The 26,859-nt window shown below is 43.0% G+C and overlaps 1 protein-coding gene across 3 annotated transcripts in view; it reads left to right on the top strand.

Moving 5' to 3' along the window:
• Positions 1-26,816, top strand: part of SPG11 (SPG11 vesicle trafficking associated, spatacsin) — a 98,967-nt gene extending 72,151 nt beyond the window's left edge. For 2 of the 3 annotated variants that reach the window (XM_079768020.1, XM_079768019.1), the window contains 13 exons: positions 1,563-1,725; positions 3,527-3,741; positions 5,102-5,855; positions 17,086-17,225; positions 18,094-18,292; positions 18,686-18,823; positions 21,304-21,437; positions 22,112-22,219; positions 23,677-23,845; positions 24,289-24,377; positions 24,580-24,735; positions 25,405-25,556; positions 26,013-26,816. In XM_079768020.1, the coding sequence (XP_079624146.1) occupies positions 1,563-1,725; positions 3,527-3,741; positions 5,102-5,855; positions 17,086-17,225; positions 18,094-18,292; positions 18,686-18,823; positions 21,304-21,437; positions 22,112-22,219; positions 23,677-23,845; positions 24,289-24,377; positions 24,580-24,735; positions 25,405-25,556; positions 26,013-26,193 (2,598 nt within the window). In that variant the 3' untranslated portion in view covers positions 26,194-26,816. Of the gene's footprint in view, positions 1-1,562; positions 1,726-3,526; positions 3,742-5,101; positions 5,856-17,085; positions 17,226-18,093; positions 18,293-18,685; positions 18,824-21,303; positions 21,438-22,111; positions 22,220-23,676; positions 23,846-24,288; positions 24,378-24,579; positions 24,736-25,404; positions 25,557-26,012 lie in introns of those variants that run through there. The other variant, XR_013813382.1, reaches the window with a different exon arrangement.
• Positions 26,817-26,859: the final 43 nt, after the last annotated feature.

The raw sequence follows: 26,859 nt of genomic DNA, 5'->3' as shown, positions 1-26,859 counted from the left end.
GTTGTTGTTAATCCTCACCTGAGGACACGTTTCCATTGATTTTTAGAGAGAATTTCTAATTTTAATGAGTTCAGCTTATCAGTTTGAGTTTTACGTTTAGGTCTCCCCAGACTTCTCCTGACTGCAGCCTCTTGCATAGGGGCAATGCAGCTGCTCCATCCTTGCCTCAACCTTTTATTTCCATTTATTTTTTCCCTTTAACCAGTCCCATCATCTGCCTGCTGTAGTTTCTCTTCTTAGAGCAACAGAGGTAAGTAAACCAGAATAAAGACTAAGAAATCATGCTCTAATTCAAAATAATGAGGCCTGCTACTTGGGGTCATTTTTCTGTTAATATTTTTAGCATTTCATTGAAATAGGATAACTGAGAACCTTCTTAATTGAGAACCTTCTCTAGTGGTATTATAAACTACTAGGGGCCCAGTGCATGAATTCGTGCACCTTGAAAGGAACTGTGGGCTTCGAGGCTGCAGTAGGCACAGGGGCGGGTCTCAGCTCATCCTCTGCACCCCTGCCTGGCCTCTCCCGCCGCACTCCCTCCCTCCCCCCCCCCTGTCTGCTGGCAGCCCCACTCCCACTGCCGCTGCTCCCATGTGCTGATGGCACCAGCCCCGCTCGCACCCGCTGACAGTGTGGAGTGATTGGGGCCGGCGCCAGCAGCAGGTATGAGCAGGGCCAGCGCCATCAGCGGGTGCGAGCAGTGGCTGCTGCCCCGATCACCCCTCAGAAGCAGGGGGAGGTGGAGAAGGCCTCAGGGACTATCAGGGCCGGCAGCCGCTCACACCCACTGATGGCAACAAGTGATCAGGACCGGCACTGGGCACCAGCAGTGGTGTGAGCGGCAGGTGGGACCATGGCACATGGGAGCAAATAATTTTCAGCAGCCACCAGAGGCTCGCCCCAATGACAGCGACCGGCGCCCTGCCTTGGTCTGGCGCCCCCACTCACCTGCTCCACCATTCCACCACAGCCAATGCCCGCCATGTGGTCAGCGCACATCATAGCGACCAGTGTTCGGTTGTTCGGTTGTTCTGGTTGTTCCACCATTCAGTCTTTTTGCATATTAGCCTTTTATTATATAGGATAAGCTAACTAGTAGAACCAGCTCAGCAGTGTTAAGCAAGTCTTTCTAAGAGGTCTTTTTTCATATGTGAATTGCCAGTCTTCTGGATTCAAGGGCAGCCCCTGTATCCTCTGAAGAAGCTCTTAAGTGAAACATGTCTGCTTAATTTCACAGCAACTCACAGGGCTGTTAGTCAGTAAGGGGCGAATTTGCATTAGTTCACTCCAAAGTAGTCTTGGGTCTCTTTCCCATCTTTGCCTTTCACACACACAGTTCTCTATACCAAGATGCCCCACAAAGAGGCACACTGCTGATTCCTGCCATAGAGAGGACCTGCTGATTCCTGCCATAGAGAGGACCTGAAGAAGTGTCCCCCTTTGTGATAGATCATCACTCTTGATGGCACTTTGGTTTTCGTAGATATTCCCACATTTGGAGGTTTTGAGTTGTCCCTGTGAAACCACTTTCCCTGACCCTGTCTTTTTTTTTTTTTTTACAGCTTGAAACAGCAGCCATAAAGGTCCACGCTGTCATCCCTGACCCATGGCTGAAGGAGCAGGTGTGTTTTCTTTTGAAGCTTATGCTGCAGCAGTGCGGGACCCAGTATGAGCTGGGAAAGCTTTTACAGCTGTTTGTTGGGATAGAGCATCTCTTCTCTGAGGGTAAGACAGTCCTTACAGTTAAGTTGCTGTTAAGAAGTTAGCTGTCTTAATCTTGAAACTATTTTAGAAGGGCATCTGGAAATTAAAATGCATATGATATATATAACATTACATTTAAAGTTCATAACAGTATATGAAGGAGAGGTTATGAAACTTCAATCATGGTTAAAACATTTAAAACAAAGCACAATAGGATATAACATAAGTAATAGAACTATCTACTCATCCTAAGCAGTTGTCAAATAGCCACCGTTCCCTCTGGCTAGCCTCTACATACCTGTCACTATCATTCCTTTCTCTTACAAGTCATCTAACATATCATCACTGCTCAGAGTCACAGGCTTGTTTCAGGAATGTCTAATTCATTTTGAAGGTCTCAGAGAAAAATTACGCTTATTTTTTGCAGGTGTTTCCAGAAATTGGTAGTCTCTAAGCTTGTTGATTATTGAATAAAACCAATATTGCCTTACTTTCTTTATACTTGTGATAATTTCAAGTTTTTGTTGAATAATAATGTTATTCTTTTACACTAGATTCTGACGTTTTCACTACTAGGGTTATTTTATCACATTTAAATTCACATATGTTCAGCTGGAGAGCTCAGAGTTGCACAGAACACAGAGAGTGCGAGGCTCAGTGCCACTGTTGTAGGCTGTGGGGCTGGTGACTGGGAGAAGCGAGGGCTGTTTCCTGAATGCAGGGCATAGAAGGTAACTATGTAGACAAGAGAGTAGATTCTTTTAACTATTGGTGTTTTCATTGATCGGTAGTAATTTTGTTTTCAGAAATGAATTTCCTTTTTTCTTGCTAGAGTTACTCTATCCTTAAAAAATTAAAAGGATTGTCTAGATTGTAAACATTACTATAATGCTTTTATTCATATAATTTAATTTAATTATTTCTATTTTCATAGTGGTGTGTGTGTGTGTGCGTGCGCGTGCGCCACATATGTGCTTATAGAAAATAAAAATAAAAATTTTAATCTGTGTTTTATAAGATGCCAGCAAAGAAACTCAGCATGCTCCCACTGGTTTTTATTGTGCAGGATGTCTCACTGTCTCTGAATTACCTAAATCAGACCACAGCCCAGCAGGTGACATTGGGAGTAGGCTCCTATAGAACGCTTTCATGCTCTTCCTCTATGGTAGGGCACACATAGGATTCTCACAGAGTATTTGGAAGTGGGGGCAAACCCAGCCACGTAAGTTGTTGGCAGAGAATTCCTAATGTTCCTGATGATAAGAATTTCCCAGGGACATCAGGAAGAGCTCAGCTGGGTCTCACTGGGTTAAGAAGATAGATATCCAGAGGAGCAAGTGATGCTCCATTCTGAAGACAGTGTGCTACTGGCCAGCTGCAGTTTCAGCTGCGCTACAAGTCTGTGTCTTAATACACATGACACCGCATTGAATGAACAAGTGAACAATCATAAAAACAAATTTGTTCAAGGTAGGAGAAAAATCCAGAAAGAGATGGGACGGACCTGAATGAATGGCCAAATCTTCCCAAGATTGACTTGAGTTCCTACTACATAGTAGACCACCAACCTCTGCTCTGTGTTTAAAGCCAGATGTGTGGGTTGAGTCCATGTGCCAACCTCTAATAGGTCTTACTATAAAGGAGCTGCCTATGGCTTCCTCTGCTCATCAACCAAGCTAGAAAAAGAGGCTTTTTGTTTTTCCTTTAACCACATTATTGTTTTAAATATACACATTTCCCCTCCTGATATTTAGTTACTCTTGAAATGCCACAGTGGCATTTTTTTTAATGAAATGTTTATATCCTCTTCTCTTTGGTACAGGTCCAGATGTAAAGAAGCTGTGTATCCTTAGCCAAATTTTGAAGGATACATCCATAGCCATTAATAATGCGATTATTACCAGCTATAGCCTTCAGAATTTTCAGCATGAATGTAAATCTATTTTGGAAAAACTGGAGACAGATGGACAGTTTGCTTTGGCTAAGAGGGTAGCAGAATTAGCTGAGTTACCTGTGGACAACTTGGTTATTGAAGAGGTGAGGTAACATAAGTCTTTTAAGTTATTTAAAGTCTTAGCTTTTTGCCCTAGCCAGTTGCTCAATGGTTAGAGCATTGGCCCGTGGACTGAAGGTTCACGGGTTTGATTCCTGTCAAGGGTATGTATCTTGGTTGCAAGCTCGATCCCTGGCCCTGGTTGGGGCACATGCAGCAGGCAACCAGTCAATGTGTCTCTCTCTCATCGATGTTTCTCTCCCCCTCCCTTCTACTCTCTAAAAATCAATGGAAAAAATATCCTTGGGTGAGGATTAACAACAACAAAAAAATCTTAGCTTTTTGAACCATCGTTAAACCAAAAATCAAATGAGATATGCAATTTATAGGAGATGAGGCTTTTTTACTTTTGATACACATTAGTTTCAGAAATGGATAAACCTAGAATTCCCATTTTTGAATAATGTATGCTTTATTATTATTTTTAAATATGTTTTTATTTTTATTTTAAAAAAATATATTTTATTGATTTTTTACAGAGAGGAAGGGAGAGGGATAGAGAGCTAGAAACATCGATGAGAAAGAAACATCGACCAGCTGCCTCCTGCACACCCCCCACCGGGGATGTACCCACAACCAATGTATATGCCCTTGACCGGAATCGAACCTGGGACCCTTCAGTCCGCAGACCGATGCTCTATCCACTGAGCCAAACTGGTTTCGGCAATGTATGTTTTTATTGATTTTAGAGAGATAGGGAGAGGGAGAGAGAGAAACATCGATCAGTTGCCTCCCGTATGCACCCCAACTGGGGATTGAACCCACAACCTGAGTATGTGTCCTAACTGAGAATTGAACCAGCAACCCTTTGGGACATGGAATGATGCTCAACCAATAGAGCCATACCGGCCAGGGTGAAGAATGCATACTTTATTTTATTTTTTTAAAACTAATTTCATCAATGATTTCTTCTCTTTTTTTTTAACATATATTTTTATTGATTTTGGAGAGAGAGAGGGAGAGAGAGATAGAAGCATCAGTGATGAGAGAGAATCATTGATTGGTTGCCTCCTGCACAACCCCAACTGGGGATGGAGCCCGAAACCCGCGGGTGTGCCCTGACCGGAAATTGAACCGTGACCTCCTGGTTCATAGGTCGATGCTCAACCACTGAGCCACGCCGACTGGGCAAGAATGTATGCTTTAAATATAAGGTTAGCTTAGGTGGCTTCTCCTTGAACCCCATTCAATTGGATAAATTTAGAATTGTTTTCCATACTTTAACTTTCCAGATAAAACACCCAGGAACATCTGTAGCCATGCCTCATGTTCTCTGACTTGGTTTTGAAAAGTATGGTATAATTAGGGAATAGTAGCATTTATGATACTTTTTAAATTTCACAGGTAACACAGGAAATGCAGACCTTAAAACACATTGACCAGTGGTCCCTGAAACAAACAAGAATTGACTTCTGGAAAAAATGCCATGAGAATTTTAAGAAAAATTTCATTTCAAGCAAAGCAGCTTCTTCCTTTTTCTCAGCCCAGGCCCTTGTGGCGTGTGAGTACCCTCCTGAGGAGGGACAGAGCAGCACTGAGGAGTGCCATCTGCTGCTCACCCTGGCAGGGCATTGGCTTGCTCAGGACGACCTGGTCCCTGTGGAGAAGCTGGAGGAGCTGGAGAAGCAGATCTGGCTCTGCCGTATCACCCAGCACACCCTCAGAGGAAACCAGGAGGAAATAGAGCCCAGATTTTCTCAGCAGATCTCAACTAGTGGTGAACTTTCCTTTGCCAGCTTAGCCAGTGAGTTTTCATTCTCCAAGTTGGCTGCTCTGAACACATCAAAATATTTAGAACTTAATGGCCTTCCATCCAAAGAGACTTGTGAGAACAGACTAGATTGGAAGGAGAAGGAGTCACTAAACTTTTTGATTGGGCGCCTATTGGATGATGGCTGTGTGCATGAAGCGAGTAGAGTATGCCGGTACTTTCACTTCTATAACCAAGATGTTGCCTTGGTACTGCACTGCAGAGCACTGGCTTCAGGGGAAGCCAGCGAGGATGACCTACATCCAGAGATCCATGCTCTCCTACAAAGTGCTGAGCTGCTGGAGGAAGAAAAAGAACCTCGCATTCCTCTAAGGAAAGTCTCAAGCAGTAAGTAAAGGAGATCAAACTGCCCTCAGTCCCAACCAGTGTGTTGGCTCTCTTTCCAGGAAGAAAGGGGTCTCTTGAGATAATATTTACACTGTTAAAAGGATAGCAACTCTTTTCTAGGTAATCCATAAACTAGTTAATTAACTAGTTGATGAAGTAGAAACACTTATGTCTTTTAACTAGCTGTGTATCAAAATTAGAGGGACTCCATCTGACTTATAATTAATTCATTGAAATTTATTCTATACAATTACCATGTTTCCAATGATACATTGATAGTGTATAGAAATATGGTTGACTTTTATGTTAACCTTATATCCTGTGACCTTCCTAAACTTGCTTACTTTAGGGGTTTATTTGGATTCCTTGGGATTTTCTAAGAGATAATCATATCATGAAATAGAGACCATTTTATTTCTTCCTTTCCAATCTGTATGCCTTTTGTTTCTTTTTCTTGCTTTATTTTACTGGCTAGGACTTCCAGTATGATGTTGGATAGAAATGGTCAGAGTGGATATTCTTGTCTTATTACTGATCTTAGGGAAAAAGCATTCAGTCTTTCATCATTAAGTATGAAAGTAGCTGTAGGTGTTTTTGAAGATGTGCTTTGTTATGTTGAATATGTTTCCTTCTAATCCTAGTTTGCTGAGAGTTTTGAATCAGTGCTGAATTTTGTCATGTTTGTTCTGCATCCATTGATATGATCACGTGTATTTTCTTCTTTAGACTATTAATATGGTGGATTACATGAATTGATTTTTTTTTTTTTCATATTGAACCAGCTTTGCATTCCCAGGATAAACCCCACTTGGTCATGGTGCATTTTTTTTTATATATATATATTAATGGAATCAGTTTGCTATTTGGGAATTTTTGTATTTATGTTTATGAGCAATATTAATCTGTACCTTTTCTTACTATTTCATTTTTGTATCAGGGTAATGCTGGTTTCATGAGTTGGGAAGTTCCTCCTCCTCTTCTATTTTTTGGAAAACATTGTGTAGAATTGGTGTTATTTCTTCTTTAAATGTTCAATCGAATTTACCATTTTATACTCTGTACCTGAAAATTTCCGTTTTGAAAGATTTTTAATTATGAACATCTTTTTTTAATTTAGTCTTCCATTTTAGTTATTGTAACTTTATATTTTTGCATAGTCTTTTAAATTGTTTGCTTTAGGGATTACATTATACATTATTAATGTTCCAGTCTACTTAAAGTCAGTATTTTTTATTAGATATATGGGGCAACATTGGTTAATAGGATCATATAGGTTTCAAGTGTACATTTCTATGATATATCATCTATATATTGTATTGTGTACCAACAACCCAAAGTCAAATCATCTTCCTTCACCATATATTTGGCTAAAGTCAGTATTTTACCACTTCAACTGGAATGCAAAAACTTTACCACATGTAGATGACTTTATTTCTCTCCCTTTACATCCTAGTTGTTTTATTATATCTACACTAGAGGCCCAGTGCACGAAATTGGTGCATAGGTAGGGTCTCTAGGCCTGGCAGGTGATCAGGGCCAATCTGTGGGGTGACCAGTGGGGCGATTGGGGAGCCCCCACTGGCATCCGCCTTGGCTGGCCTGGGGCCTGCGGGCTGGGGGCAGCTCCTGCATTGAGTGTCTGCCCCCTGGTGGTCAGTGCACGTCATAGTGACCGGTTGTTCTGCCGTTTGATCGATTTGCTTATTAGGCTTTTATTATATGATACATTGGAAACCCATCAAACAATGCTATAAATTTTGCTTTCAACTAAAAAATATATTTTAAAAACTCAAGGAGAAAATAATTTATTATATTTACTAAGGTATTTACTACTTTTGTTGCTCTTCCCTCATTCCTGATGTTTCAAGTTCCCTTCTGATTTTTTTTTCTTCTCTTTAAAGGACTTCTCTTGGTAATTCTTTTAGAGTTGTCTGTTAGTGACAGATTCTCTTTGATTTTCTTCATTAGTTTTTCTTCATATAAAAACTAGAGGCCCAGTGCACGAAATTCTTGCACTCGGGACGGGTGTTCCTCAGCCCAGCCTGCGCTCTCTTGCAGTCTGGGAGCCCTCAAGTGATGTCTGACTGACAGCTCCCCAGTGGGAGTGGGCCTAAGCCGTCAGTTGGACATCCTTAGCACGGCCGCGGAGGCGGGAGAGGCTCATGCCACCACCGCTGTCCTCACCAGCTGTGAGCCTGGCTTCTGGCTGAGCGGTGCTCCCCCTGTGGGAGCACACTGACCACCAGGGGGCAGCTCTTGCATTGAGCATCTGCCCCCTGGTGGTCAGTGCGTGTCATAGTGACCGATCGTTCTGCCGTTTGATCAATTTGCATATTACCCTTTTATTATATAGGATGTCTCTATTTCACTTTAATTTCTGATGGATGGTTTTTGCTGGATATAAAAAATTCATTTTTTTTTTCAGCACTTAAAAATGTTGTACCACTTCCCCCCCCCCCCCTTTTTTTTCCTAACCCTCAACCAAGGATATTTTTCCATTGATCTTTAGAGAGAGTGGAAGTGAGGGGGAGAGACAGAGAGAGAGAGAAATATAGATGTGAGAGAGACACATCAATTGGTTGCCTCCCATATGAGCCCCAACCAGGGCTGGGGATCGAGCTTGTAACCAAGGTACATGCCATTGATTGGAACTGAACCCAGGACCCTTTAGTCTGTGAGCCAACGCTCTATCCATTGAGCCAAACCAGCTAGGGCTGTACCACTCCTTTTTTTTTTTTTCCTAAATCCTTATTGTTGAGAGTATTACAGATGTTTCTCTTTTTTTCCCCATTGTCCCTCTCCACCTGGTTCCTGCCCTGCCCCAGGCCTTTGCCACCCCATTGTCTGTCTGTAGGTAATGCATAGATACCCATAAAATCTTTGTTCAATCTCTTCCCACACCCTACCCCCTTTCCCTCCGAGAATTGTCAGTCTGTTCCTTTTTCATGCCTCTGATTCTATTTTATTCACCAATTTATTCTGTTCATTTAATTTCTTATTAGTTTATTTTGATTTTTAGATTCAATTTTTGATAGATCTGTATTTATTGCCATTTTATTGTTCATATTTTTTATCTTTTTCTTCTTCGCCCTAATACCCTTCAACTTTTCATGTAATACTGGCTTGGTGGTGATGAACTCCTTTAGCTTTTTCTTATCTGTGAAGCTCTTTATCTGACCTTCAATTCTAAATGATAGCTTTGCTGGGTAGAGTATCTTGGTTGTAGGTCCTTGCTATTCATCACTTTGAATATTTCTTGCCACTCCCTTCAGGCCTGCATAGTTTCTGTTGAGAAATCAACTGACAAGGGTGCTCCCTTGTAGGTTATAAACTCTCTTTCTCTTGCTGCTTTTAAGATTCTGTCTTTGTCTTTAGCCCTTGGCATTTTAATTATGATGTGTCTTGGTGTGGTCCTCTTGTTTGGGACTCTCTGTGTTTCCTGGACTTGTAAGTCTATTTTCTTTCACCAGGTAGGGGAAGTTTTCTGTCATTATTTCTTCAAATAGGTTTTCAATATCTTGCTCTCTCCCTTCTTCTTCTGGAACCCCCGTAATGCGAATGTTGGTACACTTGAAGTTGTCCCAGAGGCTCCTTACACTCTCTTCATATTTTTGGATTCTTTTTCTTTTTGCTCTTCTGATTGGGTGTTTTTTGCTTCCTCAATTTCATATTGTTGATTTGATTCTCAGAATCCTCTACTATACTATTGAATCCCTGTAAATTATTCTTTGTTTCAGTTAGTGTATGCTTAATTTCTGAATGGTCCTTTTCCATGTCTTTGGAATTCTCACTAAGATCCTTGAAAGTCTCACTAAGTCCCTTGAAGGACTCATGAAGATTCTTGAGTAATCTTATTACCATTGTTTTGAACTCTGTATCCAGTAGTTTGCTTTCTTCCATTACTTTCATTTGTGTCATGTTTCTTTTTCTCTGCATTTTGGATGATTCCCTGTGTTTGTTTCTATGTATTAGGTAGAGCTGCTATGTCTCCTGGAACTGGTAGGGTGGCCTTGTGTAGTAGGTGTCCTGTAGGGCCCAGTGGCTCAGTCGCTCCAGACACCTGAGCTGGGCACTCTAGGTGCACCCCTGTGGGCTGTGTGCAGTCTTGTAGTTGAGCCTTGATTGCTGTTGGCATCACTGGGAGGAATTGACTTTCAGGCCAATTGGCTGTGAGGGCCAGCTGTGGCTACAGTGGGAGAGCTGCTGTGCAGGAAATACCCTTATGGAGCAGGACTTGCTTCAGTGGGGCTTTGGTGCTCACTGAGTCTGCCCCTTGATTGTGCCACTTTGTGAATGTGTAGAGTTGTAATCTGGTATGTCTGAAGCTATCCACCCAGTGCACTGGCTCGAGGGCTTTCAAGGAGGTGCAAAGTCAGCCACTTCCTAGGGCCACCCAGCAGGAGCTACAGAGAGATCCGCAGGTGGCTGCTATTTGTATTGGGCTAGGAAGTGCCCAGGCGAGGCCCAGCTATGAAGCAAGGCAGGCTGGTACTAGTGCCAGGTCTTGGGCCTTTTATTGATAGATTTGGGGCACCCTGACACCAGCTGCAGCTTGTTTGAGAGATTTTAGCAAAGTCTGAAGACTGAACCAGGACAGGCCATTCATATGGAAAAGCTGCTGCAAACAGCTTGGGTGGGGTTGCAAATTGGATGGGGCAGGGTCTCAGGGAATCACCACGGCAGAGCAAACAGTGTGCTCCAGGTTGATGGTGACTCAGATATGGTTGCCAGTCAGCCCTGGGACAGGGGAGGTCTTGGCATAGGAACAGTGACTCCTGGGAGCACCTCTGTCTGGTAGAAAGCTGCCCCCGAGTTCCTGCCCCGATGCCAGACAATCCAGTTCCTCCTCTTATGTGTCTGGGTTCCCCAGTGCCTCTGGGCACTGGATCTCAGAGGAGGTGAGTCCGAGTAAGTTTGTGCCTGGACGTTTAAGAGGGATGCCTGGGTCTCTGGCAGCCTCTGTGTCCTGCAGCCACAACCCCCACTGGTTTTTACAGCCCGAAGTTACGGGGATTTCTCTTCCTAGCTCTGGGACCCGGGTTGGGGGTCTGGTGTGGGGCTGGGACCCCTTGCTCCTCGTGGTGGCCTCAGCAGGGACAATCTCCCTCTGGGTTAAAAAAAATGGCCCACATGGGTGCCGGACCAACCTATTCCACCTACTACCAATCTAGTTGTAGGACTTCTTCCTTTTTTTTGTTTTTGTTTATTCTCGTTGTAGGACTTCCATTCAGCCAGCTTTCAGGTGGTTCTGAATGATGGTTGTTCTGTATTTTAGTTGTAATTTTGATGTGGTTGTAGGAGGCAGCGAGTACCGGTGTTTATCTACGCTACCATCTTTTGTACCACTTCCTTTTGACCTCCATGATATCTGATGAATAATGTGCAGTGATTTGAATTATTTTTTTCCATATAAATAATGCATTTTTCTCAGGTTGCTTTCAAGATGTTTTTCTGTCTTTGGTATTCAGCAGTTAGATTATAATGTGGCTGGGCATGTATTTCTTAGTATTTATCTGATTTGGGGTTCACTGAGCTTCTTGAATATATAGTTTGGTGTTCCACCAAATTTAGGTTGTTTTCAGACATTATCTTTTCAAATATTTTTTTCAGCACCATACTCTTACTCCTGTCCTTTTGGGACATGAATCTTAGAACTTTTATTAGTGTCTCACAAGACCCTGAGGCTTTGTTTAATTTTCCTATTTTTTTTCTCTCTATTGTTCAGATTGGATAATTTCTGTTCGTCTGTCTTCAGTTTCACTGACTTTTTTCTCTAGCATTTTAAAAAATGTTTTTTATTGATTTCAGAGAGAGGACGGGAGAGGGATAGAATCATCAATGATGAGAGAGAATCATCGATCGGCTGCCTCCCACACTACTGGGGATTGAACCATGACCTGGTTCATGGGTCGACACCCAACCACTGAGCAACACCAGCCAGCTAGGCTTCTCTGGCATTTTTATTCTGCTATTGAGTGTTTTCATTTCTGTGATTTTTAAATTTCAGTTATTGTTCAATTCTAAAATTTCCATTTTATTCTTTACACCTTCTATTTATTTGCTGAGACTCTTTTTTTCCGTTTATCATAAGAGCAGTCATAAATGTTGGAACATTTGTATAGTGGCTGCTTTAATCTTTTTGTTTTTGAATTGATTTCAGATAGGAAGGGGGAGAGAGAGATAGAAACATCAATAATGAGAGAAAATCATTGATCGGCTGCCTCCTGCACACACCACACTGGTGATCAAGCCCACAACCCAAGCATGTGCCCTGACCGGGAATCGAACCATGATCTCCTGGTTCTTAGATCGATGCTCAACCACTGAGCCACACCAGCCGGGCTAGCTGCTTTAATCTTAATCAGACAGTTTCAACATTTGTGTCATTTTAGTATTCTGTCATCTATTGATTGTCTTTTCTCACATGAGTTGAGATTTTCCTGTATGTTGAATAATTTTGTGTTGCATTTAAACATTTTGAATAGTATGATATGAGACTCTGAGTCTTAATTTAAATCCTATGAAGAATTTTGATATTTTTTTAGCAGGCAGTTGACCTGGTTAGGTTTAGGCTACAGGTTCTGACCCACATTCTGTGGGCCAACCCAGTGCACTTTTCAAATTCTTTGCGATGCTATTCAGATCCATCCATGTGTGTACCATCCTCAGGTCAGTCTGTGACCTGGGTAGTGGTTTATCTGTTAATTCATCCTTAGAATCTTTGATATGCTGATTAGGGTTAGATTCATACATGCAAAGCCCAAGAATCAACCCTATAAACACCTTTATGTTGCTTTCCTGAATCTCTCTCCCAAGTGCTTTCTGCTTTCCTGAGGCTTCCCTTTTCAGTCCTCTGGCCCAAAGCTGGAGGTTTAGTTACCCATTCTGCCATGCATTTCCCTGAATTTGACTGCATTCAGGGCCACCACAGGGGGTTAATGCAGAAAGAATCACTCCACCCTCTTGGGACCAGAGCTCCTCTGATCCACAAAGAAGGTTCCTTTCTGAGTTTTGGTTCTTGCCACCTGCTGCTTCAGCCTCTGTCACCAAGGCCAAAAGGTTGCTTAGGAGCTGAGATGAGAGAGAATGAGCATTAGGAGTTCCTGTTCCTACTCCTTGAGCCCATACTAGAGGGCTTTTCCTGGGGAGCACACTCTCTCTGTGAGCCTTAGTGCTCGGTTCTGGGTTTTAGGTGGCACTGCCTTTAGGCTAGCGCTTACTAGAGGGGAAGAAAATGGTAATTCTGGTTATCTGCAGTCCACCGGCTATTGTTTCCATTTCAGAGTCCTTGTATGGTGCAGCATGCAGGGTCCAGGTTTTATGTTGAGTTCAGTGGGAGAGAAGGGTGGAGTGATCTCCCTCTACCTTACCTAGAACTGGAACCCCCGAAGAAGGATTTTAAGCAGGGGAATAACATGGTCTAAGTTGCTTTTTATTTTGGTCTTTAAAGTGTATTTTTTAAAATATATTTTTATTGATTTCAAAGAGGAAGGGAGAAGGAGAGAGAGAAACATGAATGATGACAGAGAATCATTGATCGGCTACCTCCTGCACACCCACTATTGGGGATCGAGCCCACAACCGGGCATGTGCCCTTGACTAGAATCGAGTTTGGGACCCTTCAGTCTGCAGGCTGACTCTCTGTCTACTGAGCCAAACTGGCTAGGGCTAAAGTGTATTTTTTTAAAATAAATCTTTATTGTTCAGATTATTACACTTGTTCCTCTTTTTCACCCCATCGCTCCCCTCCACCTGGTTCCTACCCCACCCACTGCCCTTACTCCCCCAACCCCGCACTGTCCTCGTCCATAGGTGTACGATTTTTATCCAGTCTCTTCCCGCACCCCCCACTCTCCCTTCCACCCGAGAATTATCAGTCCACTCCCTTTCTATGCCCCTGATTCTATTATATTCACCAGTTTATTCTGTTTGTCAGATTTTTTTATTCACTTGCTTTTTGGATTTACTTGTTGATAGATATGTATTTGTTGTCACTTTATTGTTCATAATTTTTATCTTTACCTTTTTCTTCTTCTTCCTCTTCTTAAAGAATACCCTTCAGCATTTCATATAATACTGGTTTGGCGGTGATGAACTCCTTTAGCTTTTTCTTATCTGTGAAGCTCTTTATCTGACCTTCAATTCTAAATGATAGCTTTGCTGGGTAGAGTAATCTTTGTTGTAGGTTCTTGCTATTCATCACTTTGAATATTTCTTGCCACTCCCTTCTGGCCTGCATAGTTTCTGTTGAGAAATCAGCTGACAGTCCTTTGGGTACTCCCTTGTAGGTAACTAATTGTTTTTCTCTTGCTGCTTTTAAGATTCTCTCTTTGTCTTTTGCCCTTGGCATTTTAATTATGATGTGTCTTGGTGTGGTCCTCTTTGGGTTCCTTTTGTTTGGGGTTCTCTGCGCTTCCTGGACTTGCTGGTCTATTTCTTTCACCACGTAGGGGAAGTTTTCTGTCATTATTTCTTCAAATAGGTTTTCAATATCTTGCTCTCTCCCTTCTTCTGGCACCCTTATAATTTGGATGTTGGTACGCTTGAAATTGTCCCAGAGGCTCCTTGCACTATCTTCATATTTTTGGATTCTTTTTTCTTTTTTCTTTTCTGGTTGGGTGTTTTTTGCTTCTTTGTATTTCAAATCTTTGACTTGATTCTTGGGATCCTCTAGTCTGCTGTTGGATCTCTGTATATTATTCTTTATTTCAGTCAGTGTATGCTTAATTTCTAATTGGTCCTCTTTCATATCCTTGAGGGTCTCACTATATTTCTCGGAGATTTCTAGAAGATTCTTGACTAACCTTATAACTGTGGTTTTGAACTCTATATCCAATAGTTTGCTTTCCTCCATTTCTTTCATTTGTGACCTGTTTCTTTGTCTCTGCATTTTGGTTACTTCCCTGTGTTGATAGAGTGGCTTTGTGTGCTAGGTGTTCTATAGGGCCCAGTGGCTCAGCCTCCACAATTACCTGAGGTGGACACTCTTGGTGCACCCCTTTGTGAGCTGTGTGCACAGTATTGTTGTAGTTAACCCTTGATTGCTATTGCAATCACTGGGAGGAATTGACCTCTAGGCCAATAGTCTGTGAGGACCAGATGTGTCTACAATGGGAGAACTTCTGTGCTGGAGACACCCTTATGGGGCAGGACTTGCTTCAGTGGGGCTTTGGTGCTCACTGAGTCTTCCCCCTGAGTGTGTCTCTTATGGATGTGAAGTTATAATCTGGATGGTGTCACTGTGACCACTGGCTCTTGGATCTCCAAGGAGATGCAAAGTCAGCCACTGCCTGAGGCCACCCAGTAGGAGCTACAAAGAGATCTGCAGATTCTTCCTCTTTATTTGGGGGTTGGAGATGCCCAGATGAGGCCAGGCTGTGAAGCAGTGCAAGCTGCTGTTCAGCCTTGGGCCTTCTTTTGGAGGCTCTAGGGCTCTCTGACCCAGCTGCAGTTGGTTCGGTTTTAGATTGCAAAAGGCCAAGTCCATTCATATGCAAAAGCCTCTGTGCACAGCTTGGGTGGTGTTGTAAATTGGGTGGGGTGGAGTCTCAGGGAATCACCAGGGTGGAGCAAACAGCAATGGCTGACCGTCAGCCCTGCCCCGAAGAGGTCCCTGGGTCTCTGTGTCCCGCAGCCCCGTGCAGGAACAATGATTGCTGCAGGCACCTCTGAGAGAAAGCCGCCCTCGAGTTCCGCCCGATGCCAGACAGTTGTTTCCGTTTGAGTCTGGGTCCCCAGAGTCTCTCCTGGAACTGGAGTTCAGAGCAGTCAGGAGCTTGTATCTCCCTCCCGATTGAAAAAGACAACAGTGTACCCAGTTGCCAGCCCCTTTCGCACACGCGCCTCAGTACCTCCACACTTCCACACCTCCGCACCTCCTACCGGACTCAATGCGCTTTTTTTCTCTTTCCTTCTAGTTGTATAATTTCCACTCAGCCAGCCTTCCTGTGGTTCTGGATGATATTTGTTTTGTCTTTTAGTTGTAGTTTTGATATGGTTGTGCACAACAGCAAGTTCAGGTGTTTTCCTATGCCGCCATCTTGGTTGTGTCCTAAAGTGTATTTTTTAATGCATAATATCTTAAATGCAAAAGTATTACATGTTTAGTGTAGCAAATAACACACTACATAAATGCATGAAGTGAAATCATTTACCCATTCAAAACCACCCCCACCAAATTTCCTAAAATAATGTATTTTACTTGCTTGGCATGCATTTTTTTCTACTTGTGGGCTTGTGTATGCCAGTGTGTGGGCACACACACACAATTTCTTTCTTACAAAAATGAAATTACATTGCTCTACATTTTTTTTCTTTCAATGCACATAGATTCATTGATCTCATTCTTTCTTTCCTTTTTTTTTTTTTTCATGGCATCCTTGCACAGGGACCATGCTAATAATCTTCTCTGTATTGTTCCAATTTCAGTATATGTGCTGCCAAAGTGAGGACGGCCTCATTCTTTTAAATGGCCCCAGAGTATTCTATACAGATGTACTACTATTTAACAATGCTTTATTGATACAGATTTAAATTTTTCATTTTTGTTTTTGCTATTAGAAATAGCGTTATATAAATAATCTACTCTTTTCCCTAATAGAAACACTTGATCAAATTAAGAAAGCTTTCTTCTATTTCAGACTAAGAGAATTTATTTGTTTGTTTTTAATCAGGAGTGGATTTTAATTTTACTATTATCTTAAGGTATCTATCCAGATGATCCTTTTTTGTGTGATTTGCATTTTAAGAAAGACCCTGATTAGTATGTGGAAGATTGACCTGGGGAAGAGGGGCGGCTGGCAGCAGGGACCAGTGACAGCCTCTTAGATGCCGGGTGATGAAGGCTGGAACTAAGGTGGTGATGGCGAGGTGTTTTGGAGATACAGTCAGCTAGACCTGGTGACTTATTTGATAAGGGAAATTAGGAGGAGAGGGGGTAGAGGAGAGTCTATCAGTCAATTTTGGTGATCATCTCTAGAGTGCTCGTTAGGTGGCTTTGAGTCTTTTGTAGCCTATGAGGCCTTTGAAGTATTTCAGCCTGGGATTTCCTGGAAGAAGGCAATGAAAGAAGTTTAAGTGGACCCAGACCCAGGGGGACTGATGGGGGTACAGTGCAGTAAGTTGTGGGCAGAGAAGCAGAGCCATAGTGGGCTGAGGAGAGGCCTTAACTTACCAGCTTAATCACCACCACCACCACCCCACCCACCACCTCCAATCTATTTGCTTCTAGCTTCAAGTTTGGAGAGTCAGTCGTTTGTGATGCTGCCCCCCAGTGATGAAATGGTGACTAATCTGGAAACGCTGACACACAAATGCCTCCATGGGAAGAACTACTGCCGTCGGGTCCTCTGTCTGTATGAACTTGCCAAGGTAGTGCCAAGGGGGGGGCCTCCATAGGAACCTCCTCTGAGAGGGAGGGAAGCGGGAAGCTGGAGGTAGCTTTTGCACATTGCCAAGTCAGCCCATTAGATGATAATCGTGTCCTGGGAGTGGAGCTCTTTTCAGGATACAAATCATTTCTTGGAAATAATGGGGAGGATGCCCACCCAAGTGCCATGGTGGCTTGAGTCCTGGCTGCAGCTTAGCCAACCAGAAGTGAGAGCCAGACGTTTCACTTCTTTAAACCTTAGTTCTTGATCTATAAATGGCTTGACCACGAGGGTCCCTTCTAACCCTAATATCTTAGGTCTTGCTTTAGGAGCTTTCCTGTCAGGGAGAGCCCAAAATAAGTTTTAGAATAAAATAAAATGCAATATGATGACCCTAAAGACAGGAGCGGTGCAGCCAGGAACTGTTTGTGGCTTTGTGCTGACTGAAGGAGAGAAACAGTAGACACTAAGGGCAGTGGGAAGAGCACGAGAGACAAAGTGGAGCAAGTGATGCCATTTGCCTTGGATAAGGTTCAGAGACTTCTTTGGAAATTGAGGGTTATACAGCTGTTGTGGAACAACACGGAAGGGGCTCTTGCCTTTTATTCAACTTTCTCACGTTGTAGAACATTTGAAAAACTCAGTGTTCAATGCAAGACAAGTTACCTGATGCTTTTTGAAGACAAGACTTTCTCTTCCTTGGATCCAGCTCATTGGTGAAGTGATGGAAAGAATTAGAATACAGTGCTTGCTTCTTTTAAGGTTCCTGCTCATGGCAAGCAATTCAGCCTGTCCACATCAGAATTCAGAAGGGGCTAGCTTTTTCCTGGCTCCTAACAGTAGCTTTGACTGACTTGTCTTCTTCTCAGGAGTTGGGCTGTTCCTACACAGATGTTGCTGCCCAGGATGGTGAGGCCGTACTCCGAGCAATCTTGGCCTCTCCTCAGTCTGACCGATGCAAGCGAGCCCAAGCCTTCATCAGCACTCAGGGCCTGCAGCCAGACAGGGTGGCTGACCTTGTGGCCGAAGAGGTGACCCGGGAGCTACTGTCCCCATCAGAGGGAGCAGGTACCCTGCTCTTCAGGCTTCTTCAACCTTTCAGACAACTTTCACAAGTCCCTAGTGTTAAGGATTTGGATGTTATGCTCATATGTCCTGCATGTTGCCCTCTCAAGTTGCCAGGTTGTACTCATAAGAGGAGAATGCATTGCGTTTATTTTGTTATAATTGCTTTTTGTTCATTTATTGTTTTACAATTATGCTTAGAGTAGCTGTGCCTTTCTCTGAGCTAATGAACTCCTGCTGTTGTGTCAGCTGACCACTAGGCCAAGAGAAGAGCTGCACTGGGAACTCCTTCAGCATTATTTCCTGGTGCCCAGGCCAGGGCAGCAGGGGGCTCTTATCTTTCTCTCAACTCTCTCAAGGTGAAACCAGTGCCTCTCTCCACGTCTTTCTGTACAGGACAGAAGCAGATGGTCACCCCAGCAGAAGAAAGCCAGGCATTTCTTCAGCTAACCACCTTGTGTCAAGACCGCACCTTGGTGGGCATGAAGTTGTTGGAAAAGATTTCCTCCATTCCCCATGGGGAATTGTCTTGCAGTAAGTTCTTGGCCATTTTCTCACATGTTTTGGGCCCAAACAGGTCTTCAAGAAGTCTTTTAGAGCTAGTCTTTCCAAAACTCAATTTGGATCCTTCCTGCTCTCAATCCCTACTCCTCCAGAATAGTTTATAAGTTCTTGGTAGAAAGCCATAAGTTCATTAAAGAAAGTTTAGAGAATATGTATGGAAAAGCAGTCCCAAATTTAAAATCACACAAAAAGGTAACCTTTTAACATTTGGCATATTTATCTTATTTCACTCTTAAATTACCTTATAAAGTGGATATTATTGTCACCACTTTAGAAGGAGACTGAAGCTTAGTGAAGTTGATTAACTATTAAATGGCAGAACTGGTATTTGAACCCAGTCTGTGTGATTTAAAAGCTCACTCACTTTCCACAATGTCTGGTTCATTACAGGCATTCAGAAGTATGTGTCCTTCTGATCTTTTTCTATGCAAATCAATAGGTTTTTATTTTTCAAAAATAACATTGTTTTGCATATTGTTTATAATTAATTTATGAATATGCTGTCACTAACATCTTTCCATGACATTGAATATTCTCCTATATCATTTTTTAAAAACACTGATTTTTAAAAAAATTTATTTTTTGTTGTGAATCCTCTTCTGAGGATATCCTATGTCATATTTAATGGTTACACAGTATTTCTCTTATATGTAATTAAAAATTGTAGACCCTGCCCCAACTGTTGTGGTTCAGTGGTTGAAGATCGACCTATGAACCAGGAGGTCATGGTTTGACTTCTGGTCAGGGCACGTGCCCGGGTTGTGGGCTTGATCTCCAGTAGGAGTATGCAGGAGGCAGCCAATCAACATTTGTCTCTCATTGATGTTTCTATCTTTCGTTCCCTCTCCCTCCTCTCTCTAAAATCAATTTTTTAAAATATATTTTATTTATTTTTTTACAGAGAGGAATGGACAGGGGTAGAGAGTTAGAAACATCGATGAAAGAGAAACATCAATCAGCTGCCTCCTGCACGCTCCCTACTGGGTATGTGCCGTAACCAAGGTACATGCCCTTGACCCAAATCGAACCTGGGACCCTTCAATCTGCAGGCTGATGCTCTATCCACTGAGCCAACCGGTTAGGGCTAAAATCTTTCTTTTTTTTAATTATAGACCCTATTGTGGGACCTTTGTATTATTTCCAATTTTCTGCTGTTTTAATACACTGGCAAACATCCTTATAGGCAAATCTATGTGTACACCTATGATTATTTCCCTAAGATGAACTCTGATTCAAAAGTATGCTGTCATTAACATCTTTCCATGACATTTTTAAAGTTTATATATATATTGCCAACTTTTACTCCAGAAAAAAAGTTCACTTCTTACTCCCACTTAAGCAGAGGTAAAAGGAGTATTTCCTGGAACCCATTTCACTTTGCAAATTTAATAGACCCAAAAAGGGCATTTTAATGATGTTTAGTGAATAAATAGAAAATTTTAAAGGTTGAACAATTTTACTTTAAAAATAGCTTTCTATATCTCTTCCCAGTCCAGTTCAACTGTATTTACAGAGTACCAGCTGTGTGCTAAGTACTCTAAAAACCAGGGATGTGGTGAACATAAAGCAGCAGTCCCTGGATCCCAGACTGGGGGTGTGACACAGTAAGAGCCAGACTGATGGGTCAAGAAATGTTTTTGGAGGAAATGTCCAAACCAAGGCCTGAAGGGTTAGTAGTCAGACTGCTCAGTAGTCAGGTTTGGGGAGTGTACCAAAGCCCAAAAGGCACAGCATGTATTAAGGCTGGGAACCCTGTTTCTGTCTTCAACATTGCAAACATTTTTCCCGGTTGGCCTTTTCATTAGCTTACAATGATTATGTGTAATAGTTTGGAATTTGTATGTAGTCAAATCTTTTGTTAATCTAGAAAGCCATCAGAAGTGCAGAATATTGTCCTGGCCAGTGTGGCTGTTGGTTGGAGTGTCACCCCGTGCACCAAAAGTGGAGGGTTTGATGCCCAGTCAGAGCACATACCCAGGTTGCAGATTTGACCCCTGCTCAGCACACATGCGGGAGGCAGCCAATCGGTGTTTCCCTCTCTCTTCTCTCAGAGGAAGTGCAGAACATCACGTGGCTCTTGATTAGGCCGCAGGGCTATTCACTGAGATAGAGACTGCCCTTGGGTTTGGGTTCATGTTGGCATGAACTCCATCAGTTTGTCTCCAGAGTGTCTCTCCATCATTAGAAGTCAAGGATTCCTTGTTCTCATGTGCCTGGGCCTCAAAAGGTCACTGTGCAGTCACTACATGACTGTCTTTGGGGAGAGATTGTACTGTCACCGAGAATTTAGACATGGCGGGGGCGGGAGGGGGGGAGGGTTGCTGCCCCAGAGCTGCAGCTGGTGCGGCCAGGGATCTCAGAGGACTGGTGAAGAGCCTTCTCCAGGCTGTGTGTAGACAGTGGGTGGCCAGGGTTCACAATCTTATCTGACCAGTACCCCACCTAACCAGCCACAGAGCTGCTGATTCTGGCCCATCACTGCTTCACGCTGACATGCCACATGGAGGGCATCATCCGAGTTCTGCAGGCTGCTCGGCTGCTCACAGACAACCACTTGGCCCCCAACGAGGAGTATGGGCTGGTGGTAAGTAAACCCCTCATCCCCACCTTCCATCCTAGAGAAACCTTTGAGAGAGCAGATAGGCTGAGGGCCAGTCCAAGGCTGATTCTTATGGAGTTTGCTCATCAGGATACCACTACCTACTTGGTAGCCAGCTAGGCAGCCTTCTGCTCCAGGTTCTAAGTTCTGTCAGAATCAGATTGTTCCAAAAGAGAAATCGAGAGGATCCCTACTATGTTCCCAGGTGTCATCCCCCTTGCCAGAGGCTAAGACAACTGTATTTTCCCCCAAAACAAGGCTCAGACATACCTCTTACCTCTGAATTGAAATAAGCTAACACAAGCCTCCTCTACCGCCCAAATACTCTAGGCTTCAAACTGACCCAATTGGCTGTACAAGCCACTGGGCACTGAAGTAAGGAGTGGTGAGAAGGGTAAGAATGCGTGCCCAGGAGGGTGGCCCTTCAGCATTATCAAGTGACAACAGAGGAGAGAGCAGCAAGTGGTGTGACTAGCATTTCTGAATCCCCCAGAAGCGGCCCTTGGTTGGGTACAGGGAGAGGGAGCTAAGCAAGGTAGCCTGGCCATTAGCCCTTCTACCCCTGGAGCTTGGCATCTGCAAGCAACCTTGATGAGGGTACTGGTCTGGCTCAAAGAATTCCAAATGATGCTGATGGAAGCTGCCTTCTCCCTTTTCAGGTGCGTCTCCTCACTGGCATTGGAAGGTACAATGAGATGACATACATATTTGAATTGCTGCATAAAAAGCACTACTTCGAAGTGCTGATGAGGAAGAAGTTGGATCCGGTAGGTGTATGGTATTTTGAGCTCCAGGATGACATGTACTAGGAGTCTTGGACTTTCTAAGAAATAACTCCAATCAAAGTAGACCCCTGGGATATGCAGGGAGGGAATTAAGGGCCTCCCTAGGATTTATACTGCAACCAGTAGTGTAAGGTTACAGATTTCAGACCGGATAGTGAATGTGGTAACAGATGCTAAATAGTGAAGAAAATGTTTGTACATATTCACCTCAGCTATCACCTGCCTCTATCTAGTGTCTGCTCAGACAGGGGCCATGCAGAAATGACTGGCCAGCTCTGAGGGCTAATTGGCCATGTCTGAGGGCTAACTTTATAGTGGAGTTCTCAGGGGACCGTGGAAGAGTGTGCTGCTGAGAGCTATTAGGAAGTGAATGCCAAGGCCTGGGCCTGGAAAGCTGTGGAGCTATTTATGATGACCAGAAAGGAGGCTTGGAAGCAAAGGCCAGATTTGCCAGGCCTTTGGACTCTGGGCGCTTGTCTGTCCTCAGCATGCTTATGTGACGCCCAGCATGTCACTCACAGAGCCTGTTTTCAAGTCACTTATTTGGCTGATTCATTGCTTCAGCCCAATTTCACCTCTGAGGATTTAAAAACCACAGTAGGCTTTTGGCTTCTGGAAACTTGTGATGAGCCAAGCAGGATTAAGAGACAAAGCAGAAAAATTCTCCTCAGTGCTGAGTTTCAGGACAGACCAGCTAGTCATCAGAAGACAAGTCCTGAACACCTTTAGGATCCCCCAAAGGGTATTTAAATTGTTTTTGAGGCATTTTTGTTTCTACATTTAAATATTCTTTTAATAACTTTCTTATTACAAAAGTAATGCATATTCAAAGTTAAGACACTTGGAAAACAGAACACAGAAAAATGCCCTCTGTGTCGACCATCTGGAGATAGCCACTGCTAACATTTCGGTATTGGCCCTTCCTTTGCATATATACTCACAAACATATATACACACACGCTTCATTTTAATAAAGCTTTTACCATGCTGTCCAAATATGAAATAGTATGCCTATCTCACTTGATAAACATGTTATGAATATTTCCCAAATCAATGTTTAAATGGCTACAAGGTATTTTCTTAGCCCTTATTTTGAACATCTGCATTATTTTTGTTTGCCATTATATATCCTTGTTACATCCATCTTAGCACTTCTGCCTGCTTCTTTCTTTAGGGATGGATCTAGGAATGGAGTTGTTAGAATAACATGTGTGCATTCTTAAGGCTTCTCTCTTCTGACAGGTTTTACTGTTCCCACTCCCAACAGCAGAGGATGTACCTGTTTCCTTATATTCAGGATAGCATAAACTTTTATATTAATTTTTGTCTTTTCCTTTTTCTTGGGTGTTTAAGGAACTTTAAGAACCAAGGGACTCAGCCAGGCCCGCCTGCTTTGCAGTCCCTAGTTGAGACCTTGGTATTTCCTTTTTTTTGGGCAGAGTGGTACCCTGAAGACAGCCCTACTTGACTACATCAAACGCTGCCGCCCTGGGGACAGTGAGAAGCACAACATGATTGCCCTGTGCTTCAGCATGTGCAGGGAGATCGGGGAGAACCATGAGGCAGCTGCCTGCATCCAGCTGAAACTGATTGAGTCTCAGCCCTGGGGTGAGCAGAGGTCACAGTAGCACCCTCAGGGATGGTTCTTAGGGCTTAAAAAGGCAGCTCACTGTATTGACTAAAACCCACCTCAGCTTCTAGCAGCTACTCAATGGGGCCCCAGCTGGGCAGGTAGATGATGTAAGGGGACTTGGAAGGCATTTGTCTGTCTTGTAGCCTGTATGTCCAGGTCGTCTGTCAGGAACCAATGTGTATGCTGATGCCATGTAAGCCTGCCTTGATGTTTCAGAAAGAAATGAAGAACTAGATGGGGCACTGAATTCAACTCTAGACTGTGTACTTCTGGCCCAATACCCTTTAACTGAGTGAGACATATCTGCTCCCTGTGAACACGAATTGGGATATTTCTAGTTCAGCCCGTGATCACTCTGATGCGGTGGAGTAGTCAGCCTTGGGAGTCAGGCACACTCATTTCTTTTATTCCTCTGCAGAGGACAGCATCAAGGATGGGCACCAACTGAAGCAGCTGCTACTGAAGGCCCTGACTCTGATGCTGGATGCCGCCGAGAGTTACGCGAAGGTAACCATGCAGTCTTAGTTCAGGCTGGTTTGGAGCTTGGTACCTTTAGGAATTTTGTCCCTGGGCTCTCCCAAGTGAAGGGGGAGGGAGTCATGGGGCAATTGGTGGCAGAAGGCGGGGGGGAGGAGGGCTTAGTTGCTGGAGGCTTCACTGGGAGATGATGGCAAAAGTTCATTTTGCCTCCCTCCACCCTGTCCCTCAGGATTCCTGCGTGCGACAGGCCCTGCACTGTCACAGGCTCACCAAGTTGCTAACACTGCAGATTCACTTTCTGAACACTGGCCAAAACACAATGCTTATCAACCTAGGTCGCCACAGGCTGATGGACTGCATCATGTCCCTACCTCGGTTCTACCAGGTAAGCACGGAAGAAAAATCTAGCCAGCATCCTCTCTCCTGCAATGTTTCTAATGGGGCCGAGAATGACTTGTCTAAGGTCTCAGGGCTAGTGTCAGAACCAGGACAGTTCAGTTCTCCTGACTTAGCTGTCTGACATACAAATTGCCTTTCTATAGTAGTATTTCTTGCTAGCATGTTTGGGCAAAGGTTGGAGAATGGTGAGACACATTGTTGGGTCAGCAGGGAGGCAGACACTTTCGCTCCTTAGACAGTTGAGGTTCAGAGGAACATCCCTGCTAGTGGTTCAGCAAGCACCTCTCAGGCGCAGTTTTATTGATGGTGCACCGGGGTTAGCACAGGGAGTCAGGGCTTCTGGGGCCTGGTTACAGTCCTTTAATGAGGAGTTGGTTTCAGGAAATTAGCCCTTTCACTGTTCCTTATAAAGTTTAGTATGAAAAAGATGTTTTCTCAGCAGTTTTATTAATCCACTGAAACAAAGACGGTGTTTTGGGGCTTTTAGGGGAAGCAAAATGTCAAATTGACACCAATTCTGATAGACGGGGCCTTTTAGTATGATTGGTAATGATCAGTCAATGTCTGAGTGTGCAGCATTAAGTTTTCTAAAACAACCTGCCTTCAATTTTACATTAGATAGGCTCTAATGGTGTTCTTCCTCCATCCTTTTAAGGCTTCTATTGTGGCTGAGGCCTATGACTTTGTTCCTGATTGGGCTGAAATTCTATACCAACATGTGATTCTTAAAGGAGACTTTCATTACCTGGAAGAATTTAAGCAACAAAGGTTATTAAGAACCAGTATATTTGAAGAGATTTCAAAAAAGTAAGTATTAAAATGCCTCTGCTTTGGATAAGGCATGGGTAAGAATTTTATGGCTAAGTATAACATGCCACCCCTGTGCTGGAGATGACAAAGAAATGTCAAGAATCCCCAGAAAGATCTTTTTGCATGCAAAAAGATGAGTGAAAACACTGTGCTTATGGTGCGCTATACTTAAAATGGGGGGACAGCTCTTCAGCTGGCCTGAGGGGCCAAAGATTCTAAACATCAGTGGTCCCCTTTGGAGTTTTAACTTATTCTAATTAAGGTAAGCATTAAGGCACTCATTTTTAATTAAATAATTTCCGTATTCATCAGACGCCCCTAATGCTAGTTAAGTCTTACCTAACTTCCCAGAATCTATCTAGATCGCACCTTCTCCACTGTAGGTAATGGTGTCAGATTACCTACAAGATACATACAGCATCTTAACCTGTACATTCCTGTGTCTTTGTCTAGATATAAACAACACCAGCCTACTGATACGGCTGTGAAAAACCTGAAGAAGTTTCTCACATATTGTGAAGATATCTACTTGTATTACAAGCTGGCATACGAACACAAACTTTATGATGTTGTGAATATGCTTCTGAAGGACCCTCAGACAGGCTGCTGTCTAAAGGACATGCTAGCAGGTTAGATGGATTCTGATACAGGTGCCTGTTTTCTTACACAAATGAGGTACAGTCAGATGTTTGTGATTACAGTAGAATAATGCATTGGGATCTTTGTTTAAGTTCTAAAACCCAGAACTGATCATACCAGTCCTTTGTGGGTCAAGAATGAGAGTTTTTACAAGGAAATTCCTATTTTATAAAAGTGATGTTCCTCTGTACCATTTTATATAGATATTGGTATTAAGTTCAAAACTCCCATCTTCCTCAGGATGGCTTTTACTTTAGGACATGATATAATATTGATTAAAGAATACCTGTGCCTGCAGATTCCAGTTTCAAAGGAATTTAATATTATTTACACAGTTAAGGAACAGATGATACATTTCCATTAGTTAGAAACTGATCTCTATAATAAAATAGATTTTAAATTCAGTGCATGTCATCATTAACTGCTAAGGAAATCTTAGCCCTTGTCTGCCTTAAAACAATTTTTATTGGCTGTAATTATTGCTGTGTAGTCAGTTTTCTGTTAATTTCTCAAATCATTTGGATGGTCCTGTCTTCTACTTAGTGTTCTACAGAGCTTTGATTGACACCCCCCCTTGTATGTAAAAGAAATTAAAAACATTTTTTTGTTCTGTCCCTACTTCTGAGTCTGACAGTTTTAAAAATTTAACAAATTTGGTTAA

This window comes from Cnephaeus nilssonii (genome assembly GCF_951640355.1).
Source record: "Cnephaeus nilssonii genome assembly, chromosome: 4".
Classification (NCBI taxonomy): domain Eukaryota; kingdom Metazoa; phylum Chordata; class Mammalia; order Chiroptera; family Vespertilionidae; genus Cnephaeus; species Cnephaeus nilssonii.
The sequence above is the reverse complement of the archived record's forward strand: the minus strand, read 5'-3'. Positions and strand labels throughout refer to the sequence as shown.